At 36.1% G+C, this 18841-nt stretch overlaps 1 protein-coding gene across 3 annotated transcripts in view; it reads left to right on the forward strand.

The window, feature by feature from the left end:
• Window positions 1-663: 663 nt before the first annotated feature.
• Rprd1a (regulation of nuclear pre-mRNA domain containing 1A) overlaps window positions 664-18841 on the forward strand; it is a 56917-nt gene continuing 38739 nt past the window's right edge. For all 3 annotated transcript variants that reach the window (XM_076836939.2, XM_076836940.1, XM_076836941.1), the window contains exon 1: window positions 664-967. In XM_076836939.2, the coding sequence (XP_076693054.1) occupies window positions 817-967 (151 nt within the window). In that variant the 5' untranslated portion in view covers window positions 664-816. The remainder of the gene's footprint in view (window positions 968-18841) is intronic.

An 18841-nucleotide genomic window follows, 5' to 3' on the forward strand; every position in this document is an offset into this window, starting at 1 on the left:
ATGCTGTATAACTGAGCTACACTCCCATCCCCTTATTGGTGTATTTTCTTTTTCTTTTCGTTAGTTCTTTTAAACACATGGCCTTGCTGTGTTTCCTAGGCTGGCCTTGAACTCCTGAGTGGGACCATAGGCACCTGCCCCAGTGTGGTTTATACTATATTTTTTTGTTTGTTTTTCAACAGTGGGGATTAAACTCTGGGTGTCATGCATGCTAGACAAGCAATCTATCACCGGGTTACATCATCAGGCCTTTAAAAATTTTATTTTAAGAGAGGGTCTCCCTAAGAAGCATAGACTAGTCTTGAGTTTGCGATGCTCCTGCCTCAGCCTCCTGAATAGCTGAGATAATGGCGTAGTTATCAAAGTAATAATCATGTAAATAGACTTCCAAGGTGGCTGCACCGATTTAAATCAATGTGCTCACCCGTGTAATTACCTGTAATAACTGCTTATTTTGCAGAGACAGTATTCCCCAAAAGGATTCTAGGCCCCACAAACACAAGCCCTGCCTCCAGTCCTGTCCCCGCCCACTTCCCAGGCACTAGCTTAGGCCCTACCCCTTCCGCCCGGTGGTCCCGCCTCTGGGCGGCACCTCCTTTCCCAGGGCTAGTAGCGGGAGGGGCGTGGTGGCCTGCCGTGACGTCACTGCCGGCCGGACGCCATCTTGCTGGTTTGCGGAGGGACTTGGATGTAGCGGCGTCGGTGGTGAGGGCGTGGGGAAGGGTGGGGTGAGGGGGCGAGGCCGCGACGAGCGCGGCGAAACTCTCCTCCCCTTGGCCCCACCGCGTGGGACGGCGTGAACGCGGTTTTGGAGGGATGTCCGCCTTCTCTGAGGCGGCGCTGGAGAAGAAGCTGTCGGAGTTGAGCAACTCGCAGCAGAGCGTGCAGACCCTGTCCCTGTGGCTCATCCACCACCGCAAGCACTCGCGGCCCATCGTCACCGTGTGGGAGCGGGAGCTGCGGAAAGGTGAGTCTCCTGTGCCTCTTGGCTTCCCTGGCGCTCCGGGGATCCCCTATCCCCCTTCCCCGGCGCCCGGCTCCCAAGAGGGCTCCTACTCGGGCCCCGCCGACTCCGACGTCGGGAGATCTGTCTTCGTGCCCTCGCGCGGTGGTCCGCGAGCTTGTAGGTGCAGCGTGCATCGCGCTTCCTGCAAAGTCCGCGCTTAGTACCTATTTATTGAATAAAGAAGGGAATGGTACTTTTAAAAAATTCGACTAATTTAATGCAGGTACAGCAGTAGGGGCTCGAGACTCTGCACCCAGCTGGGGCCAGAAACTCAGGCAGTCGGTATTCCTCCCCCACCTCCCCCCGAAGTTATAATATAGGATGGGAAGGGAAATGGAAAGGAAAATATTGGTGTGAGCTTGGGAGTTGGTTCCATAATTTCTAGAACCCAAGTCTTGTAAAATTAATAGATCAATTTTAGAACTGGGAGTCTAAAATAAGGACGAGTGATGCAGTAAAAAGAACCCTGACTTTGTAGATTTTTAGAGGTTACGGGTTGGTAAATTTCTTTTAACCTCTGTTATTGTAGATAATTCATCTGAAAATGACAAAAGTTAGAGCTAATGATCTAAAGGCTGTTTTTGCTTTATGAGTATATGCTTCTAGTGCAGTGTCTTTGTTTTGTAGAATATTTGACAGTGTTCTTGTAAACGTAGTAAACTTTTTTGAGCAGATGTCCTTCTGAAATATCCAAAATCATTTCACTTATGCAGAGCACCTTTGTGAAAAACAGTTTATATTAGTGCCAACGGAAAAGAAAAAATTCCACTTTTCCACTTGCTTAGTCTGAGTTTGTATCTTTATTCTTAATTCATTGGGTTGAGGGGGCACTTTTCTTTATTGTTTCAGACATCCTGATGGACATGATGGTTATTAAAGTGTGAAGAGTCTTAACAAACATTAATCAAAATAGATGCTTACTGACTCCTATGAAAGCTAAAATATGGTGGTGACTGTGTAGAATGGAGACCATCTCTATGCTTGTCTTGTATATTGCTGTGGTTAAGGAAATGTCATCCCTTAGAAGAAATTTGAGTTGCAGCCCTGTTTACCAGTTTATGTAGACATGTATGTCTATTGACTTTGAAAGAGGAATTCACCTATGAGTGGACAAAAACTTTTGCGAAACACTGATATAAAGGTCTTCAAAGTAACTGTGAACTTGAGAACTCAGAAATTGACTTTGTTTCTGCACTATTAGATTTTAAAATCAGCACCTGGTTTATCCTTTTGGGGGCTAGGGGAGAGTATGTAGAAACACCTACAACCAATAAAGTATTAATACCCAGACTACCTTAAGAACTGTTAAAAAATTAATAGAAAAATGACAGTACTGTTTTTAAACTTTTCAGGAGGAAACCTGAATGCCAATAAATGATACTTAGTAATGAGGAAAAAATAAACCAGCAAGGTATCATAAACACCAGTTTGGCAAAATTAAAATGAGTGACAGTATCAAGAACTGCTGAGGATGAAAAGAAACAGTAACTCTTTTTTTTTTTTTTTTTTTTTTTGTACTAGATATTGAACCAAGAGTTGCTTTACCATTGAGCCACATCCCAGTCCTTTTTGTTTTGAGACAGGACCTCACTTTTAGTTGTGGAGGCTGGCCCCAAACATGAACATCAGATACTCCTGTCCTAGCCTCTCAGGTTGCTGGGATTACAGTTGTGGGCCACCGCACCCAGTGAGAAACAGTAATGCTTAACACTGCTTGGTGGTAATGTAAAAAGGTAAAATAATTCTGGAGGTCAATTTAATAACCTTTAATGAAATTGAAGGTATACACCCTTTAACTTAGCAGTTCTCCTTCTAGGAATATATCCTAGAAATGAGTACATGCTACAGAATTGTTCTATTGCAGCTTTGTAACAAAAATGGAAACAATTTGAACATTCCATTAAAGAATGAGCAACCATATTTTTATATTCATATAGTATAATGCTGTCCAACAGTTTTCATAAATGAACTAGAGCTACATGAAAGAACATGACTGAATTAAGAAACAACAAACAAAATCTTGAGCTAAGAAAACATTAAGTACAGACCAGTATGCCATTTGGTAAAGTTTAGAAACATGTTAAGAATGATACTCTTTTTTGTTTACATATAGCTGTAGATATAGTTAAATCATGAGTAGCAGTGTTTAACACTATATTCCAAGATAGTAATTGTCATAGGAAGAGAGGAAATGCAATGGGATTTGTGCTATCTAATGTTTCATATGTTTTAAAACAAGCCCATCACAGTATTGCATCTCCCAGTTACTTGGGAGATTGAGAAAAGAGGATCACGAGTTCAAGGCTAATGTGGGCAACTAAAGACCTGTCTCAAAATAAAAATAAAAAGGGTTGTATCTGTAAACTTTGAAAAGTCAAGAATTTGCATTGTATTGGGACTGGGGATATAGCTCAGTTAGTAGAGTGCTTGTCTTGCATGCACAAGGCCCTGGGTTCAATCCCCAGCACCACAAAAAAAAAAAAAAAAAAGAATTTACATTGTAGTGATAGTGTGCTTGCCTAACATGTGAAGTCCTGGATTCAATTCCAATACCACAAAACGTTTTAAAAAGGTACAAATATGTGAAAATGATAAAATGTGCTGTTAACTGAGTTTAAGGATGTTTCCATTTTTTAAAAAAAATCCTTCATAATTAAGAAAAAAAAAAGGCGTATCAATAGATGCTTTAGGAAGAGCGATGATGGTGAATATAGTGGTGGTGGTGAACGTACTGCTGCTGCAATTCTTATATTGGTCTGAATTAGCCTACCAAGAGTTTCCTTTCCTTGACAGTGACTACCTTTGCAGGGTACTTTTTGTGTCCTCTCACCTCCTTGCAGTTTTGTTTTTCAATTTCAACATCCTAGTCTCCTGTAGCACAATAATAATGGCAATCACATACTGATTGTGGACTAGGAAACTACCACTTTATATTATGTTGTAGACTGGGTGTGTGTGGCATGTTGGTTATGAAGTAAGGTAGTGGGCTTCTTTGTGTTGTTTTCTTGTTTCAATTTTTAGCTTTCTTAGCCCCAGCAGACTACTTTTGTTGAAAGTTTTTGAGAATTTGTTGAATTCATATTCACTAATAAGGTTATAGGTTAGATGCTGGTTTTTATGTACTGTACATATCTAAAAAATTTTTTTTGTAGTTGTAGATAAACAAAATGCCTTTATTTTATTTATTCATTTTTATGTGGTGCTAAGGATTGAACCCAGTGCCTCACACATGGGAGGCAAGTGCTCTGCCACTGAGCTACTGACCCAGCCCTGTATTGTGTGTGTGTGTGTGTGTGTGTGTGTGTATTTATTTTATAAAATATTTGTTTTTTAGTTGTAGTTGGACACAATATTTTATTTATTCATTTTTATGTGGTGCTGAGGATTGAACCCTGGACCTTGCAAGTCCTAGGCAATCGCTCTACCGCTGAGCCACAATCCCAGCCCCAATACCTTTGTTTTATTTATTTATTTTTCTGTGGTACTAAAGATCCAACCCAGGGCATCCCACATGGTAGGCAAGCATTCTACCTCTGTACTGTATATTTTTAACTGCTTTATTTTATTTGGTTTTAGAAAGTAGAAAGTTAAAGAATATTTGTCAGTTGCTTTAAAAACATGTAGCAATATAAATCACTGAAATGGAGATTCTGAATTGATAATTCCATGGCTTCTATACTGTTTGATACTGTTACTTCTCTCTCTTTTAGAGTTAGAATTGAACAAGTAGACAATGTTTGTATTTTCTTTCTAAGTTTTTATACTTAAAAGGATTTTATGTTTTCAAGCTGACTTTATAAACTTAATCATATTTTCTGCATCTTTGAAGATAATTGTCAAATTATATTTTGTTTGTATTTATTTTTTTACTTTCTTTTTAAAGGTTTTTCACATTCCTTTCCAATAATTAGATTTGTAGTATAAAGTGATTTTTGTAACATTTTGATGGCAGGTTTAAATTATCAGCCAGTAGGCTGATTAAAAAACAAATTATTATAAAAGATGTCAAACAGGTATAAATTCCCATTGTAGTCATTGCCTAGCTTTCACGATTTTGACCTTTAACATCTGAAAAAATTTAGTTCCTTAAAATATTATCAGATACTCAAAAAGTATTTTTTTCCTTGTTATCGTGTTCTTTTTCTTTCTTTTTTTTAGCCATTTGTTTGATTCAGGATCCAAATAGCTTCCTTATTGCAATTTATTACCACATTCCTTAAATCTGTTTACATCTATGGTTTCTCCTTTTCATTTTAAATTTATTCATTGAAAAAAGATCAAATTGGTTATCTCATAGAAATTTCCAGTCTAGACTAGGAATTTCTGAGACTTTCTGGTTTGAGGATTTCTTTACTTTTAAAAATTGTTATGAAGTTAGTTGTGGTGATACACACTTGTAATCTAAGCTACTTGAGAGACTGAGGTAGGATCACAAGTTTAAGGCAAGCCTGGACAATTTACTGGGATCCTGCCTCAAAATAAAGAAGGGCTAGGACTGTAGCTCAGTGATAAAATGCTTGCCTAGCATGCATGAGAACCTGGATTCATTTCCCAGCACTGGGAGAAAAAAAAATTTTGGCACTTCAAGTCTTTTTTTTTTTTAATGTGGATTAAATCTATTGGTAATTGCTACATTAGAAATTAAAACATTTAAAATAGTTACTAATTACTTAACTTATTAAAAATGACAATACTAAATTGATCAGGTTAACAAAATAACATTTTGAATGAAAAATAATTATATTTTCTAAAAAAAAAAATTAGAGAGTGTTTACATTTTTACAAATCTTTTTTGTGTTTATGGTGTTGGTCCAGGGCCTCCTGCATGGTAAGCATGCACTTTACCACTGAGCTATACGTAGACCCTGCAAATCTCTATAATGTCTTAATGGAAAGCACTCGGATTCTCAAGTTTGTTTCTGAATTCAGTCTTGCTGTATCACACATCACATGACCTTTGAAAAACACCACTGCAAGTGTATGAGAGTACAAGAGTTAAAAAAGACAAATGGTAACTTAGCATAATTGTGAAATGGCCTTGAGGACCCCCAGAGATCCACAGACTATTTGTTGAGAACTAGATCATTTCCTGTGAATTGGTGGTAAGATCAAGAACCTAGAATATTTTGCTTTGCCTTGAGCAGCCATGTTCCCTTTAAACTATTTATTCCCCTGAAAACTTAGTGAATTTATCAAATTTTCCTTGACCTAAAAAAAAGTAATTTTATTTAACTTTTCTTTCTTATAACATAAATTTAAAATAATATGAGTTGATGTTATTTTGCTATTGGTTAAGCAAATTACCTTGAATTTCTAATAAAAATAAAGGTGTATTTGTGCATGAAACAAACATAATGTGGCTGTTTAATTTTATAGGTTTTTTTTTTTTAAACAAATTTTTTGTTGAAATGGACAACTAGACCTCTCCTGTTGATTTTCTTTATTCAGAAAACAATTATTGAACTCCTTCCTCTGTCGTGGACTAATAATGATTCAGCAGATAAAAAAGACATAGCTATCTTCATGGAGCTTACATACCAACCAGGGAAGTAGACTATTAAATAAATTAACAGAACAGAAATACAAAGGAGAAATATAATTGGACGTTTAGTTTAGTTTAGAGAATCTGGGAAGGCTTCTTTTGTTTAATTTTGAACTATGAGTAGAATTTGCTAGGAGCTACATAAAGAATGCAGTGTTTCCTGTTGCTTTAATCATTTGAATGTAGATTTAGTTAGAACATTTGACATTTTAGGTAGAACATTTCAGTTCAGAAATCCTTTTTGTAGCAAGGTTGGATAATATGAATTTTAGATAAGCCTTTAGTTTTTAATGTATGGAAAGACTTAAAATGGTTTAGGATACATTTTAATTTGTTTGTAAGAATGTATTAAGGGGATTATAATGATGCATTAGACTTTTTGGGTCATTTTTTGTTTGTTTTGTTTTTGGTACTGGGGGTTGAACTCAGGGGCACTCTATCACTGAGCATCATCCTCAGTTCTTTTTCTTTTTTCTTTTTTGGAAGTTGTAGATGGATAGCATGCCTTTATTTGGTGCTGAGGATCAAACCCAATGCTTCACACGTGAGAGGCAAGTGCTCTGCCACTGAGCTACAGCCCCACCCCCTCTTTTTATTTTTAAGTTGCTTAGGGCTTGCTAAATTGCTGGGCTGGCCTTGAACCAGGTCTCCTGAGCCACTGGGATTACAGGCTTGTGCCCCTGCACCCTGGTTTTTGGGTTGTGGGATGATTCACGGCTGGTATCAGGTACCCATTAGTCTTACTCTCTCTCTTAAAGTTTCTCTTTAGTTCTTTCTATCTATAATAATTGAGAAATTGAAAAAAAATTATTATGATATTGTAAATGCTTGGATTTTTCAGGTATAGTTTTTAAACTGTACTCATGTTTGGATAGGTAATAATGTGCACATAATAGAGAAATTCAAAAGGCAAAATAGGGTAGGGCGGCACATCATATATAATCCCAGCTACTTGGGAGGCTGAGGCAGGGAGATCTCATGTTCAAGGCCAACCTGGGCAACATAACAAGAACTTGTCAAAAACTTAAAAATAAGAAATCAACTAGGGATGTAACTCCTTGATAAAATGCCTGCCTAGCATGTGTGAGGTCCCTGGGTTTGACCCCCAGAGAGAGGAAGGGGATAGGGGAAGGAGAGGAAGAGGGAGAGGGAATTTTGTTGTAATTTTTTTTAATGTTTTTCTTTATTGTAGAGTATTAAAGATTTCTTTATTCTTTGCATTTTCTCTTTAATATGTCTTTTGAATTGTTACATATTTATAGCATACCTATATGGTATTGCCTCATTTAAAAAATGATTGCATTGTATTCCATCTTATGGATGCATCAAAATTCATATCACCATTCTATTGATGCACATTTAGGATGTATCAGTTTTTGCTATTATGATTTATAAATATGGTACTAAATATTCTAGTGTTTTCTTAATGGTTTCAGCTGGTGATTTAAGAGACCTTAGTAGAAATGATAGGCATTAGTGTATCACATCATTCTTTTTTTTTTTTTTGGATGTGTCTGAAGATATTTCTGGATGAAATTTCACATTTGAATTGTAGATTGCCTCCATAATGTAAGTGGGCTTATCCAGTCAATTGAAGACCTGAATAGAACACAAAGATTCACTCTCCAATGTATAAGAGAAAACTCATGCCCAACTGGCTTGAAGCCAGGGCTTTGTTTTGTTCCTGCCTTTGAACTTGCTCTGAAATATCAACCGCTCACCTGGGGTCTCCAGATTGCAGCTTTCAGACTGGTAGTATACTGCTGACACTTCTGGTTCTCAAGTCTTTTGGGGTTGGACTAGACCTGCACTGTTGGCTCGCTTGGGTCTCTAATTTGTCAACTGCAGATCTTGGGTTTCGTCTCCATAGTTCCATGAACCAATTCAGTATAATAAATCTATGTCTCTGTACAGACATCATATTGACTGTTTCAGTGGAAAACCCTGAGTAAAATCTGAATAAAAGTTACCTGAGCTCTTAACATTTACTAACATTTAGTTAGTAAACAAATGTGTCTATATAGATGTCATTATTTCTATTTTATACCATCAGTTTGTTGACGACTTAGTGATTCTTTTCTCTGTTATGGACCTGAATGTCCACTAAAAAACAGATGAATGGATAAACAAAGGTGGTATATCCATACAGTGGAATATTATTCAGCCCAAAAAAGAACAAAGTACTGATATATGCTGCAGTGTGGATGAACCTTAAAAACATGCAAAGGAAAAGAATGCAGACACAAAAGATCACATTGTATGATTCCATTATATGAAATAACTAGAATAGATAAATCTGCAAGATAGAAATTGGTTGCCAGGAAATAAAGGAGACAAGTGGGGGAGTGACTGGTTAATGAATGTCATGTGATCTTTGGAGGTGCTGCACATATACCGGAATTAGATAGAGGTGATGGTTATACAACCTTACAAATATCCACTAAATGCCCCTGAATTGTATACTTTAATGTTTAATTTTATGTTATGTGAGTTTCAACTCAATATCAAGAATGATATAAAAAATCTTGCACTTTAATGTATCTGTGTGCTTTTATGTACCCCTCCGATTTCTTGTTTCTTTTCTGTCCCCTAGTCTCCAGGCTGTAGTGACAACTCCTCTGCAATTTTGCATTCTCTCTTGGGAAGAATTGTTTACCTATCCATGGTCCCTAGTTCTGTTTTTTGAAGTGGGGTTCTTTTGAAAATTCTACTTAACAACCAAAATTTATAACAGCCTAATTTGAACTGATATCAATTTATTTTTAATACCATACAAAAACTCGTGTTCCTGAATGGCTTTGTCCCTCCTTTACGTTCTTGTTGCAAATTACTTTTTTTCCCCTAGTTGTCAATAAACCTTTATTTTATTTATTTATATGAGGGGCTGAGACTCAAACCAAGGACCTCACACATGCTAGGCAAGCACTCTGTCACAACTCCAGCCCCTACATCTTATTATGTTGTGTTTAATCAATAAACTTGTAAATTGCTTTATGCACTTGGTTTTTAAATCATATACAAAATGAGGTTTTATAAACCAGAAACACAATAATATTGACTTTTATATGATACTCATTATTTCTTACTACTATAAATTACCATCTAGTGTTTTTTCCATCTTAGCCTGTAGGTTTTCCTTTAAGCATTTCTTGTAAATCAGGTCTGCTAGTGATGAATTTACTAAAATATTTGTCTCTTGAAATATTTTATTTCAGATTTGAAGGGTAGTTTTGCCAGATATGAAATTCTTTGTTTACAGTTTGTTTTGTTTTTCCTTTCAGTATTCTAAATATGCTCTCACTGTTTTTTAGGTTCTGTAGTTTTTGAGAAATGGCTTTTAATTTTATCAATGCTCTCTTGCATCTGGCAATCTCTTCTTTCTTACTATTTTTAAGATTCTCTGTGTCTTTGTTTTGATAGTTTGATTATAGTGTGTCTCACTGTGCAGCTGGGTCTGGTGGTGCATGTATGCCTGTAATCCCAGTGACTTAGGAGTCTGAGGCAGGATTGCCAGGTTCAAGGCAATTTAGTGAGACCTCCATTCCAAAATACAAAATAAAAAGGGCTGGGGATTTATTCAGTTGTAGAGTGCCCCTTGGTTCAATCTCCAGTATAGGAGAGATAAGGGAAGTGATCCAGTGTGGGACTTTTGAGTTTATCCTGTTTTGAGTCATTTATCATCTTAGATTTGTAGACGGATGTCTTTCCTCAAGTTTTGGAATTTTTAGCCATTACATTAGTCTCCTCTTGTCCACAGGGGATACTTTCCAAAACCTATATGGATGCCTGAAATTATGGATAATGCTAAATAAAACCTGTAAATTCTATTTTTTCCTATATATAGTATATACAAATTTAACATTTTTTTTTTTTAATCTTAACTAAGCACATGTCATGCACTGTGGTGGAAATTTACAGTTTGAGATTTGACAGCAAAACTTTGCATGAGTTTCTTTTTCCTTCTTCACTTTTTTTTTTTTTTTTTTTTTGATGATGTTGGGGATTGAACCCAGGGCCTTGTGCATGTGAGGCAAACATTCTGCTGACTGAGCTAAATCCCCAGGCCTTCTTCACAATTTAATGTGTGGAAGATTTGTTCTTATTGTCCATCTTAGCAACCACAGTATATGATTTTTTTTCTTTCCTTATTTAAAAAAAAAAAAAGATCTCATATTCCTAGTTCTTTTACTTTGTTTCTTTTTTCTTTGCTTCCCCCTTGATTGTGTATTCTTTTAGAGTAAAGAATATATTTTCTGCTGCTGCTAATTTTTTTGGTACTAGGGATTGAACCCAAGGGTGCATAACCACTGAGCCATATCCCTGGCCATTTTTATTTTTTATTTTTTTGAGATAGGGTCTTGCCAAGTTTCTTAGGGTCTCGGTAAGTTGCTGAGGTTGGCCTCAAATTTGCAATTGTACTGCTTCAGCCTCCAGAGTGGCTGAGATTACAGGAATGCACTACCATGCCTTTCTCCCTAGTTCTTTTTACTACTGTTATTAGAGAATTTATCACATTGTTTTTTAACGGTTCTGTGTTGAATTTATTACTGGAGGGCTAAATCTATTACTTTATTTTGTCAGATCCTTGCACACATAGATATTTGAATAAATATGTGTTAAATGAGTTAAGAGAATGAATATTGGAAAATATGTGGTGTCTGAGGCTTGTGGAGTTGAAAGAAATTTTAGAATAATTTATTTTTTATTTAAAAACCTTTTAAAGTTTTTGATTTAGGAACTTCTGACTTCTTCTGTCAAATGGTAAAATCCAGTTAGGAGTGTTTTCTTCATTGATAAAGACCTGAAAATTTTCTAGCCTTTGTAATATGTCATGTTATTCCACTCTTTTCATGCGTAAGCATTCTTAGAGAGATGGCCTTTAAAATGTGGTCAGCAGAGCCCTGTGGATCCCAAGACACTTTTAGGGATGTATAGGTCTACAGGGTCAAAATTATTTTCATAATATTACTGAGATTTTCCCCCGTACATTGTGTTGACACATACCTTGATGATGCAGAAGCAAAGGTAAGTAAAAACCAGTAGTCCTAATCATTGGTTAAGGCAAACATGCCAAACTGTACTAAGTAGTCATTCTAGTTTTCATTGTACTTTTAAAAAAATGTTTTACTAAGCTCATTGAAGCAACATAAATTACTAATTTTGTTATATACTGGCCCTTGAGCGTGTATTATTTTTGGTTTGTTTGTTTTCCTTACAAGAAATACATAACAGATTTACCATTTTAGTCATTTCTTTCTTTCTTTCTTTCTTTCTTTTTTTGCAGTAAGTTCTGGGGTTTGAACTTAGGGGCACTTTTACCACTGAGCTACATCCCTAGCCTTTTTTATTTTTTATTTTGAGATATTGAGTTGCAGAGGCTAGCTTTGAACTTGTGATAAATGAAATTTTTATACATACACACAAACGCACACTCAGCCTTAAAAAGGAATTGCCATACTGTTTTCCTTAGTGGCTGTGCCATTTTACAAGATTCAGTAAGGGGGCTCCATCCTAATGACCTTACCTCTCAAAGACCTCATCTTTAAGTTTTCACCCTCTTGATATTTCACAGTGGGGATTACATTTTAACATGTGACACTTAAACCATATTCAAATGATAGAAATAGCCATCCTTAAAAAAAAAAATCCTAATGGACATGAAGTGGTATCTGTTTCTGGTTTTAATTTGCATTTCCCTAATGACTAGTGATGTTGAGCATTGTTTCATGTATTTATTGGCTATCTGTACATCTTCTTTGGAGAAATGTCTATAGAAGTCCTTTGCCCATTTTTGAATTTTTTGTTGAGTTGTAGTTTAAAAATATATTCTGGCTATTAATCTTTTAGGAGATATATCATATACAAATCATATATGGTTTTCTCTCATTCTATGGGTTTTCTTTCTACTTGTTGATAATGTTTTCTTTCTTTTTTATCTTTCCTTTCTTTCTTTCTTTCCTTCTTTACCAGGGATCGAATTCAGGGGCACTCAACTACTGAACCATATCCCCAGCCCAATTTTGTATTTTATTTAGAGACAGGGTTTCACTTAGTTGCTTAGCTCCTTGATTTTGCTGATGCTGACTTTGAACTTGTTATCCTCCTGTCTCAGCCTCTTGAGCTGCTGGCATTACAGGTGTGCGCCACCATCCCCCACCATGCCCGGCTTAATAATGTTTTTGATATTAAAGCTTTTGATTTTGTCAAAGTCTGCTTTTATCTTTTTGTTGTTGTTGCCTGTGCTTTAGGTGGCCTAGCCAAGAAGTCATTAGCAGATCTAGTATCTTGAAACTTTTTCTGTATATTTCCTATGGATCTTATCCTTTTAGCTCTAAATGGTCAGATCTTTGATCCATTATGAGTTAATTTTTGAATAGTGTGGAATTTAGGTTAAGGTTTATTTATTTATTTTTTATTTTTATACACTCATTTGCTCCAGCACCATTTGTTGAAAAAACTATTTTTCCCCCTTCATTGAATTGCTTTTGCACCTTTGTTAAAAATAGCCTGAACTTTTTTGTGTAGTTTTCTTTCTAGATTCTCTGTTCTATGCTATTGATTTATGCGTCTCTCCTGCCAATATCACACAGTCTTTATTACTATAGCTATAATAAGAAGTCCTGAAATCAGAAAGATCTCTCTCACTGTGTTGTTTTTAAAATTTGTTTTAACTATTCTAGTTCCTTTCTGGGTGCAGTGGTGCACATCTGTAATCCCAGCAACTCCAGAGGCTGAGGCAGGAGGATAGCAAGTTCAGGGCCAACTTCAGCAACATAGCCAGACCCTATCTAAAAATACAGAATAAAAAAGGCTGGGGGTTGTGGCTCAGTGGTTAAATATCTCTGGGTTCAATCCCTGGTTACCTCCCCCCACACACCAAAAAAAAAAACAAAAAAAAAAAACCCAAAAACCACACAACCAAATACAACAGCAAAAAAAACATGTTCTGGTTCTTTGCCTTTGTATATACGTTTTAGAGTAATCTTGTCTATATCTGTAAGAAAACATTCTACTGGGATTTTGATAAGATTTACATTAATCCTAATATCATTTTAGTGAGAATTGATACCCTTACTATTGTTGAGCCTTCATTTGGAACTCTTAGACTAGTACTTTTTACTAGTATTTTCTTTGCTATTGTAGGATTCTTGCTTAGCAAGTTGTATTACTATTTTTTGGTGGGGGGAGTGCTGGGGATTTTATTTAGGGGCACTGAACCACATCCCCAGCCTCATTTTTTAATTTTATTTAGAGACAGGATCTTACTGAGTTCCTTAGCACCTCAGCCTTCTGCTGGGATTTATAGGCATGGGCCACCACACCTGGCTCGTATTACTATTTTTCATAAGTTTATTTTTAAATTAATTATTATTATTTTTTGATGCTGGGGATTGAACTCAGGGGTGCTTAACTACTGAGCTATACCCCCAACCCTTTTTATTTTTTAATTTGAGACAAGGTCTTGGTAAGTTGCTTAGGGTCTCACTAAGTTGCTGTGCTTGGTTTCTAACTTGTGATCCTTCTGCCTTAGCCCCCTGAATTGCTGGGATTACACGTGTGTGCCACCGTGCCCGGCTATAGGCTTAATATAATGGAATTGTGGCCAACACAAATTTTCACTATTTTATTGATTTAAAATGTACATTTTGTTTTGGTAAAATTTAGAAGAGTAAAAACATGTAATGTAGATAAGTAAAAATTTATTACAAAGAGGTCAGTGACTTCCAAACTAATCTGTAAACCCATAGGCATCTGTAAGGAATTCGTTGTTTTGTTGTTGTTGCTGTTTTTTCATTTTGGGTACCAGGGATTGAACTCGGGGGCACTTGACCTCTGAGCCACATCTCCAGCCCTATTTTGTATTTTATTTAGAGACAGGATCTCACTGAGTTCATGAGGGCCTCGCTAAGTGGCTTTGAACTTGAGATCCTCCTGCTTCAGCCTCCTGAGATGATGGGATTACAGGCATGTAGCAACCTTGCCCAGCCTTTTTTTTTTTTTTTTTGCCAGAAGTGTAAAGCTAATTCTAGAGATCACTGGGAAAAGTAAACTTGGAAGAAGAGTCAAGATGATTTTGAAGAAAAACTAGAAAAACTATTAATGGAGGTAGTATGCCATTTTAGGGGTTAAGGCAGACTGTAAAGTCATTTTAATTATAATAGCATGATGTTGGTACAGAATTAGGAATTCACACACACACACACACACACACACACACACACACATATGGAGCAGAATACAGTTTTGGAGGAGATTCATTTTATGTAATCCTATGACCTTTTTGTAATGCAATTTTACTTATCAGTTTTATGCGCTTTATCACTCTATGGTAAATTAGGCACTTCAAATCCATGGGAGAAGGAATAGAATATTAATAAGTTATTCTTAGATTCCTACATAATATTTTATATAAATTTGACTCTAGTTGAATTAGATACAACACTGAAAAATATCAATTGTGTAAGCATGAAGAAAAGCATGAAATATTATGTAATTACTTCTATTCTCGGATTGTCAAATGATTTCCTAAATAAGATACAGGCCAGAATTCATGTTGGAAATAGATTCAGCTACATAAAATTATAACATTTCTGAATATGGAAGTCGTAGGACTGTTGACTCACATTAAGGATTTAAAATGTTATCCTACAGAAGTTGTAGGACCTTTGACTCATGTTAAGGATATAAAATGTTACCTGAAGAACAATAGAAAAAAATTGAAAGATTTTAAGCAAGAAGAGATACAATGAGTCCTTAATATATAATCTTTTCCGAGGGATGCCTTCCAACCACCTCTCTAGCTATGACGATGAACATGTCTTCATAATGCCACAGGGCAGAAAGAAAAAGTCCTGAAATTCTTAGAACTTATTAGGCTTGGAAACAGTTTGAGAGAATACACTCTCAGGATCCAAGTACTTTTCCACAGTGGAGATTTTTCTTTTCTCTTTCTTTTATTGTAGATGGACACAGTACCTTCATTTTATTTACATTTTTTTTTTTTTTCTTAATGTGGTGCTTAGGATTGAACCTGTGCCTCACATGTGCTAGGCAAGCACTCTACCACCGAGCCTCCTGACCTTTCTTTTTTAGCCTCAGAAAGTACTCATTTCTACCAGGGTCTTCCGAAGCTGAGGCAAGAGGATCACAAATTCAAAGCCAGTGTCAGCCTCTTAGCAAGGCCCTATGCAATTTAGCAAGTCCCTCTCTCAAGAAATAATAAGTGCTGGGGATGTGGCTCAGTGGTTAAACTCCTCTGGGTTCAATCCCTAGTACCAAAAAGAAAAAAAAAAGTATTCAAGAAATAAAAATTTCTATTTATGAAAATTTATTTTAAATTTCAGTTTGTTATACTACAATTGTATGAATTCTTAAATATTAAGTTATCTCTTAAGGGTTAAAGGACCGAATTAGATCTATCTCTAGGTTTTCCTGAACTAAAGAATCAGAGTTTACTTGGGAGAGAATCTAGTAAATTGAAGGTAGGCTGTGTAACTGACTCCTTCCTTTGTTTCAAAAAGAGAGAACTGGGGATTATTAAGAAAAAAATAATTTTAAAAAAATTGTTAAAAATGGTAGAGGTGGGAGATTATCCAGAGTTTGGAACAGGCTTTTTAAATTAATTAATTTATTTTTATTAATTGTTCAGTACATTGAAGATTTTGCACAAAACCTTTGTTCATGTCTCACTTGAATTTCACTCAGCTTTTGTGGCAGCATTCTGCATTAAGCTCTAATATGCAAATCTTTTTTTCCCCACCTAAAATTGAGTAACATCTCTGATTCATTCTGAATGAGAACTAGAATGGAGGTGCAAAAAAAATGAAAATTGCAATTCAAGATTTTGTAGAATAGAAATTTGCTGTCAGTGAATAGAACTTTTCTTTTCCATAAGTTCCACTTTCTTACAAAGCAATCCTTAACAAGTGATTAGATGTGGGCAAAGAGGGACTATATAGGAATATAAAAGGCAAATTTTCTGTTATTACAACTCTACTTCTGAATTCTCTCTTTCCTGGTCTTCCTCAGTATTCAGTCTTACCTACTTGAGCTTTCCTAATGTACCAGAAGGTGTCCCTTCTGCATCCCCCCCTTCCTCTTGCAAACTTCTAAAACATCAGCACTTTGCTTTTTGTTTACAAAATGAAATTTAGCCTTATTAATTTGGTATTTTATTTAAAATCCTCAGTTTTTTTTCCTAGCTTCATACTCCATTACCTTCATACATAATGAACAAGTGTACTGATATGATCATGTGCTAGAGCTTCTGCCTTGAATAATTCTTTTGTGAACATCCTGTTGCATTTTTACACTTAGAGCTTTAAAAGGCTTTTATGAACCTGTCTTTCTTTTATACTTAGTACCTGATGCAGTGTTGGTGAATATGGTATATATTAAATAATTATCTGATGAGTGAATATGTGGCATGAAACCTTGATCATTCATAAATATCCTTTGGCTAAATGTGTTTATGGTTCCACCCAACTCAGAGAATATGATTAAATTATGCTTAACATTTGATCATTTAATATGTATTGTTTTAGTCAGCTTTTTTGTCTCTGTGATCAAAATATCCAAGAAAAGCTTAGAGGAGGAAAAGTTCACTTGGAGCTCACAGTTTCAGAGTCCTTAGACCTTCATCTCCATTGCTTTGGACCCAGGTTGAGGCAGCATGGTGTTGAAGATGGGCCCAGAAGAGGAAAGATGCTAGCTCAGGGTGGGTTTGGGAAGCAGAGTGGGGTGGAGGGGCTACAGGAAGAACAATTTTTTCAAGACTTGAGCCCAGTGACCCACCTCCTCCAACCATGTTCTACCTGCCTATAGTTACCACCCAGTCAGTCCATTCACACTAGAATGGACTGATTAGGTAGCTCTCACAGTCTAATCATTTTCACATCTGTACATTCTTGCATTGTCTTACACATGAACTTCTGGAGAATACCTCATATCTAAGCCATACTGTGTACCTACTGTGACTTCATTCTTGTCTATAGTAATTCTGTGTGCCAGGAAAATAAATGAGGCTGTTCATACGCTAGGCAAGTGCCTTATTTTGCCACCAAGTTACCACCCCCAAGTCCTAACAGTTGTTAGTAAAAACCTCATAATGGATTTTTGTTTTAAGATAATGACTTTTCTCCTGATTTTCTTCTGTAAGACTTATAGTAATGCTGATTCCTTCCAATGGTTATGTGTGTGTGTGTGTGTGTGTGTGTATTTGCTTCCATTTCTTGCTGTTTTCTGTGTAGACACAGAAAAGGTGGTTCTCTTTAAAAGGTGGTTCTTTTGTTTATAGATAATAGTAAGATTTTTAGCCATTTTTTGTATTTATGAGCATTGTCACCTACTGTAGTTTTAAATTTAATCTTCATGAAAGCATGGGTGTTAATTTAGACTATGATCTCGTAGACCATAGAAAATGAGTAGGCATGTGGTCTTTATTATTTAAGAAAATAAGTAATGTTCCTCTCACTTTCTCAGTGTTACCAAATAAAATCAGATTATGAACTGATTATGAGTTAGTGAACCTAGATAACATTTCTTTAATTTTTTTTACTGCCCAAGTTTGTTTCATATTACCTAATAGTGCATACCGATTTCTTCTGAAAGCTTAATAGTTTGATCTTTTATTTGAAATATTTGTGAGACATTATATAACCACTTGTATGATGAACTGAACTTAAGATACTAGGCCCTTGTGGGGAATATGCTCAGCTTTTTTAAAAAAAATATTTTGTTATCAATGTATCTTTATTTTATATATTTGTACATGGTGCTGAGGATCAAACCCAGTGCCTCACACATGCTAGGCAAGCACCCCACCTCTGAGCCCCAGCCCTATGGGCAGCTTTTTAGGTAATGTTACCATATATTAGTGGAACAGATTTTGTGTATTTGTGTGTCTCTTGTTATAAAAGGCCCTGGGGTGGGCTGGGGATGTGGCTCAATCAGTAGCTTGCTCGCCTGGCATGCATGTGGCCTGGGTTCGATCCTCAGCACCACATACAAAAACAAAGATGTTGTGTCCGCCGAAAACTAATAAAATAAAATTCTCATTCTCTCTCTCTAAAAAAAATAAAAATAAATAAAAAATAAAAGGCCCTGGGGTGAGAGGAGGGAGTGTTAAGATTTAGTTCAGGGAGGTGGGCTATAAGAAAATAGTGCTTTGTAATATAAATATTAAGTGGTACTTATTTGACTCCCCCCTGATTTGGGGAATTGAACTCAGGGCCATGCTGTATCACTGAGATACATCCTCAGACTTTAGTTGTTTTTTTGTTTGTTTTTGTTTT

The sequence above is a fragment of the Callospermophilus lateralis genome, chromosome 17, assembly GCF_048772815.1.
Source record: "Callospermophilus lateralis isolate mCalLat2 chromosome 17, mCalLat2.hap1, whole genome shotgun sequence".
Lineage (NCBI taxonomy): Eukaryota > Metazoa > Chordata > Mammalia > Rodentia > Sciuridae > Callospermophilus > Callospermophilus lateralis.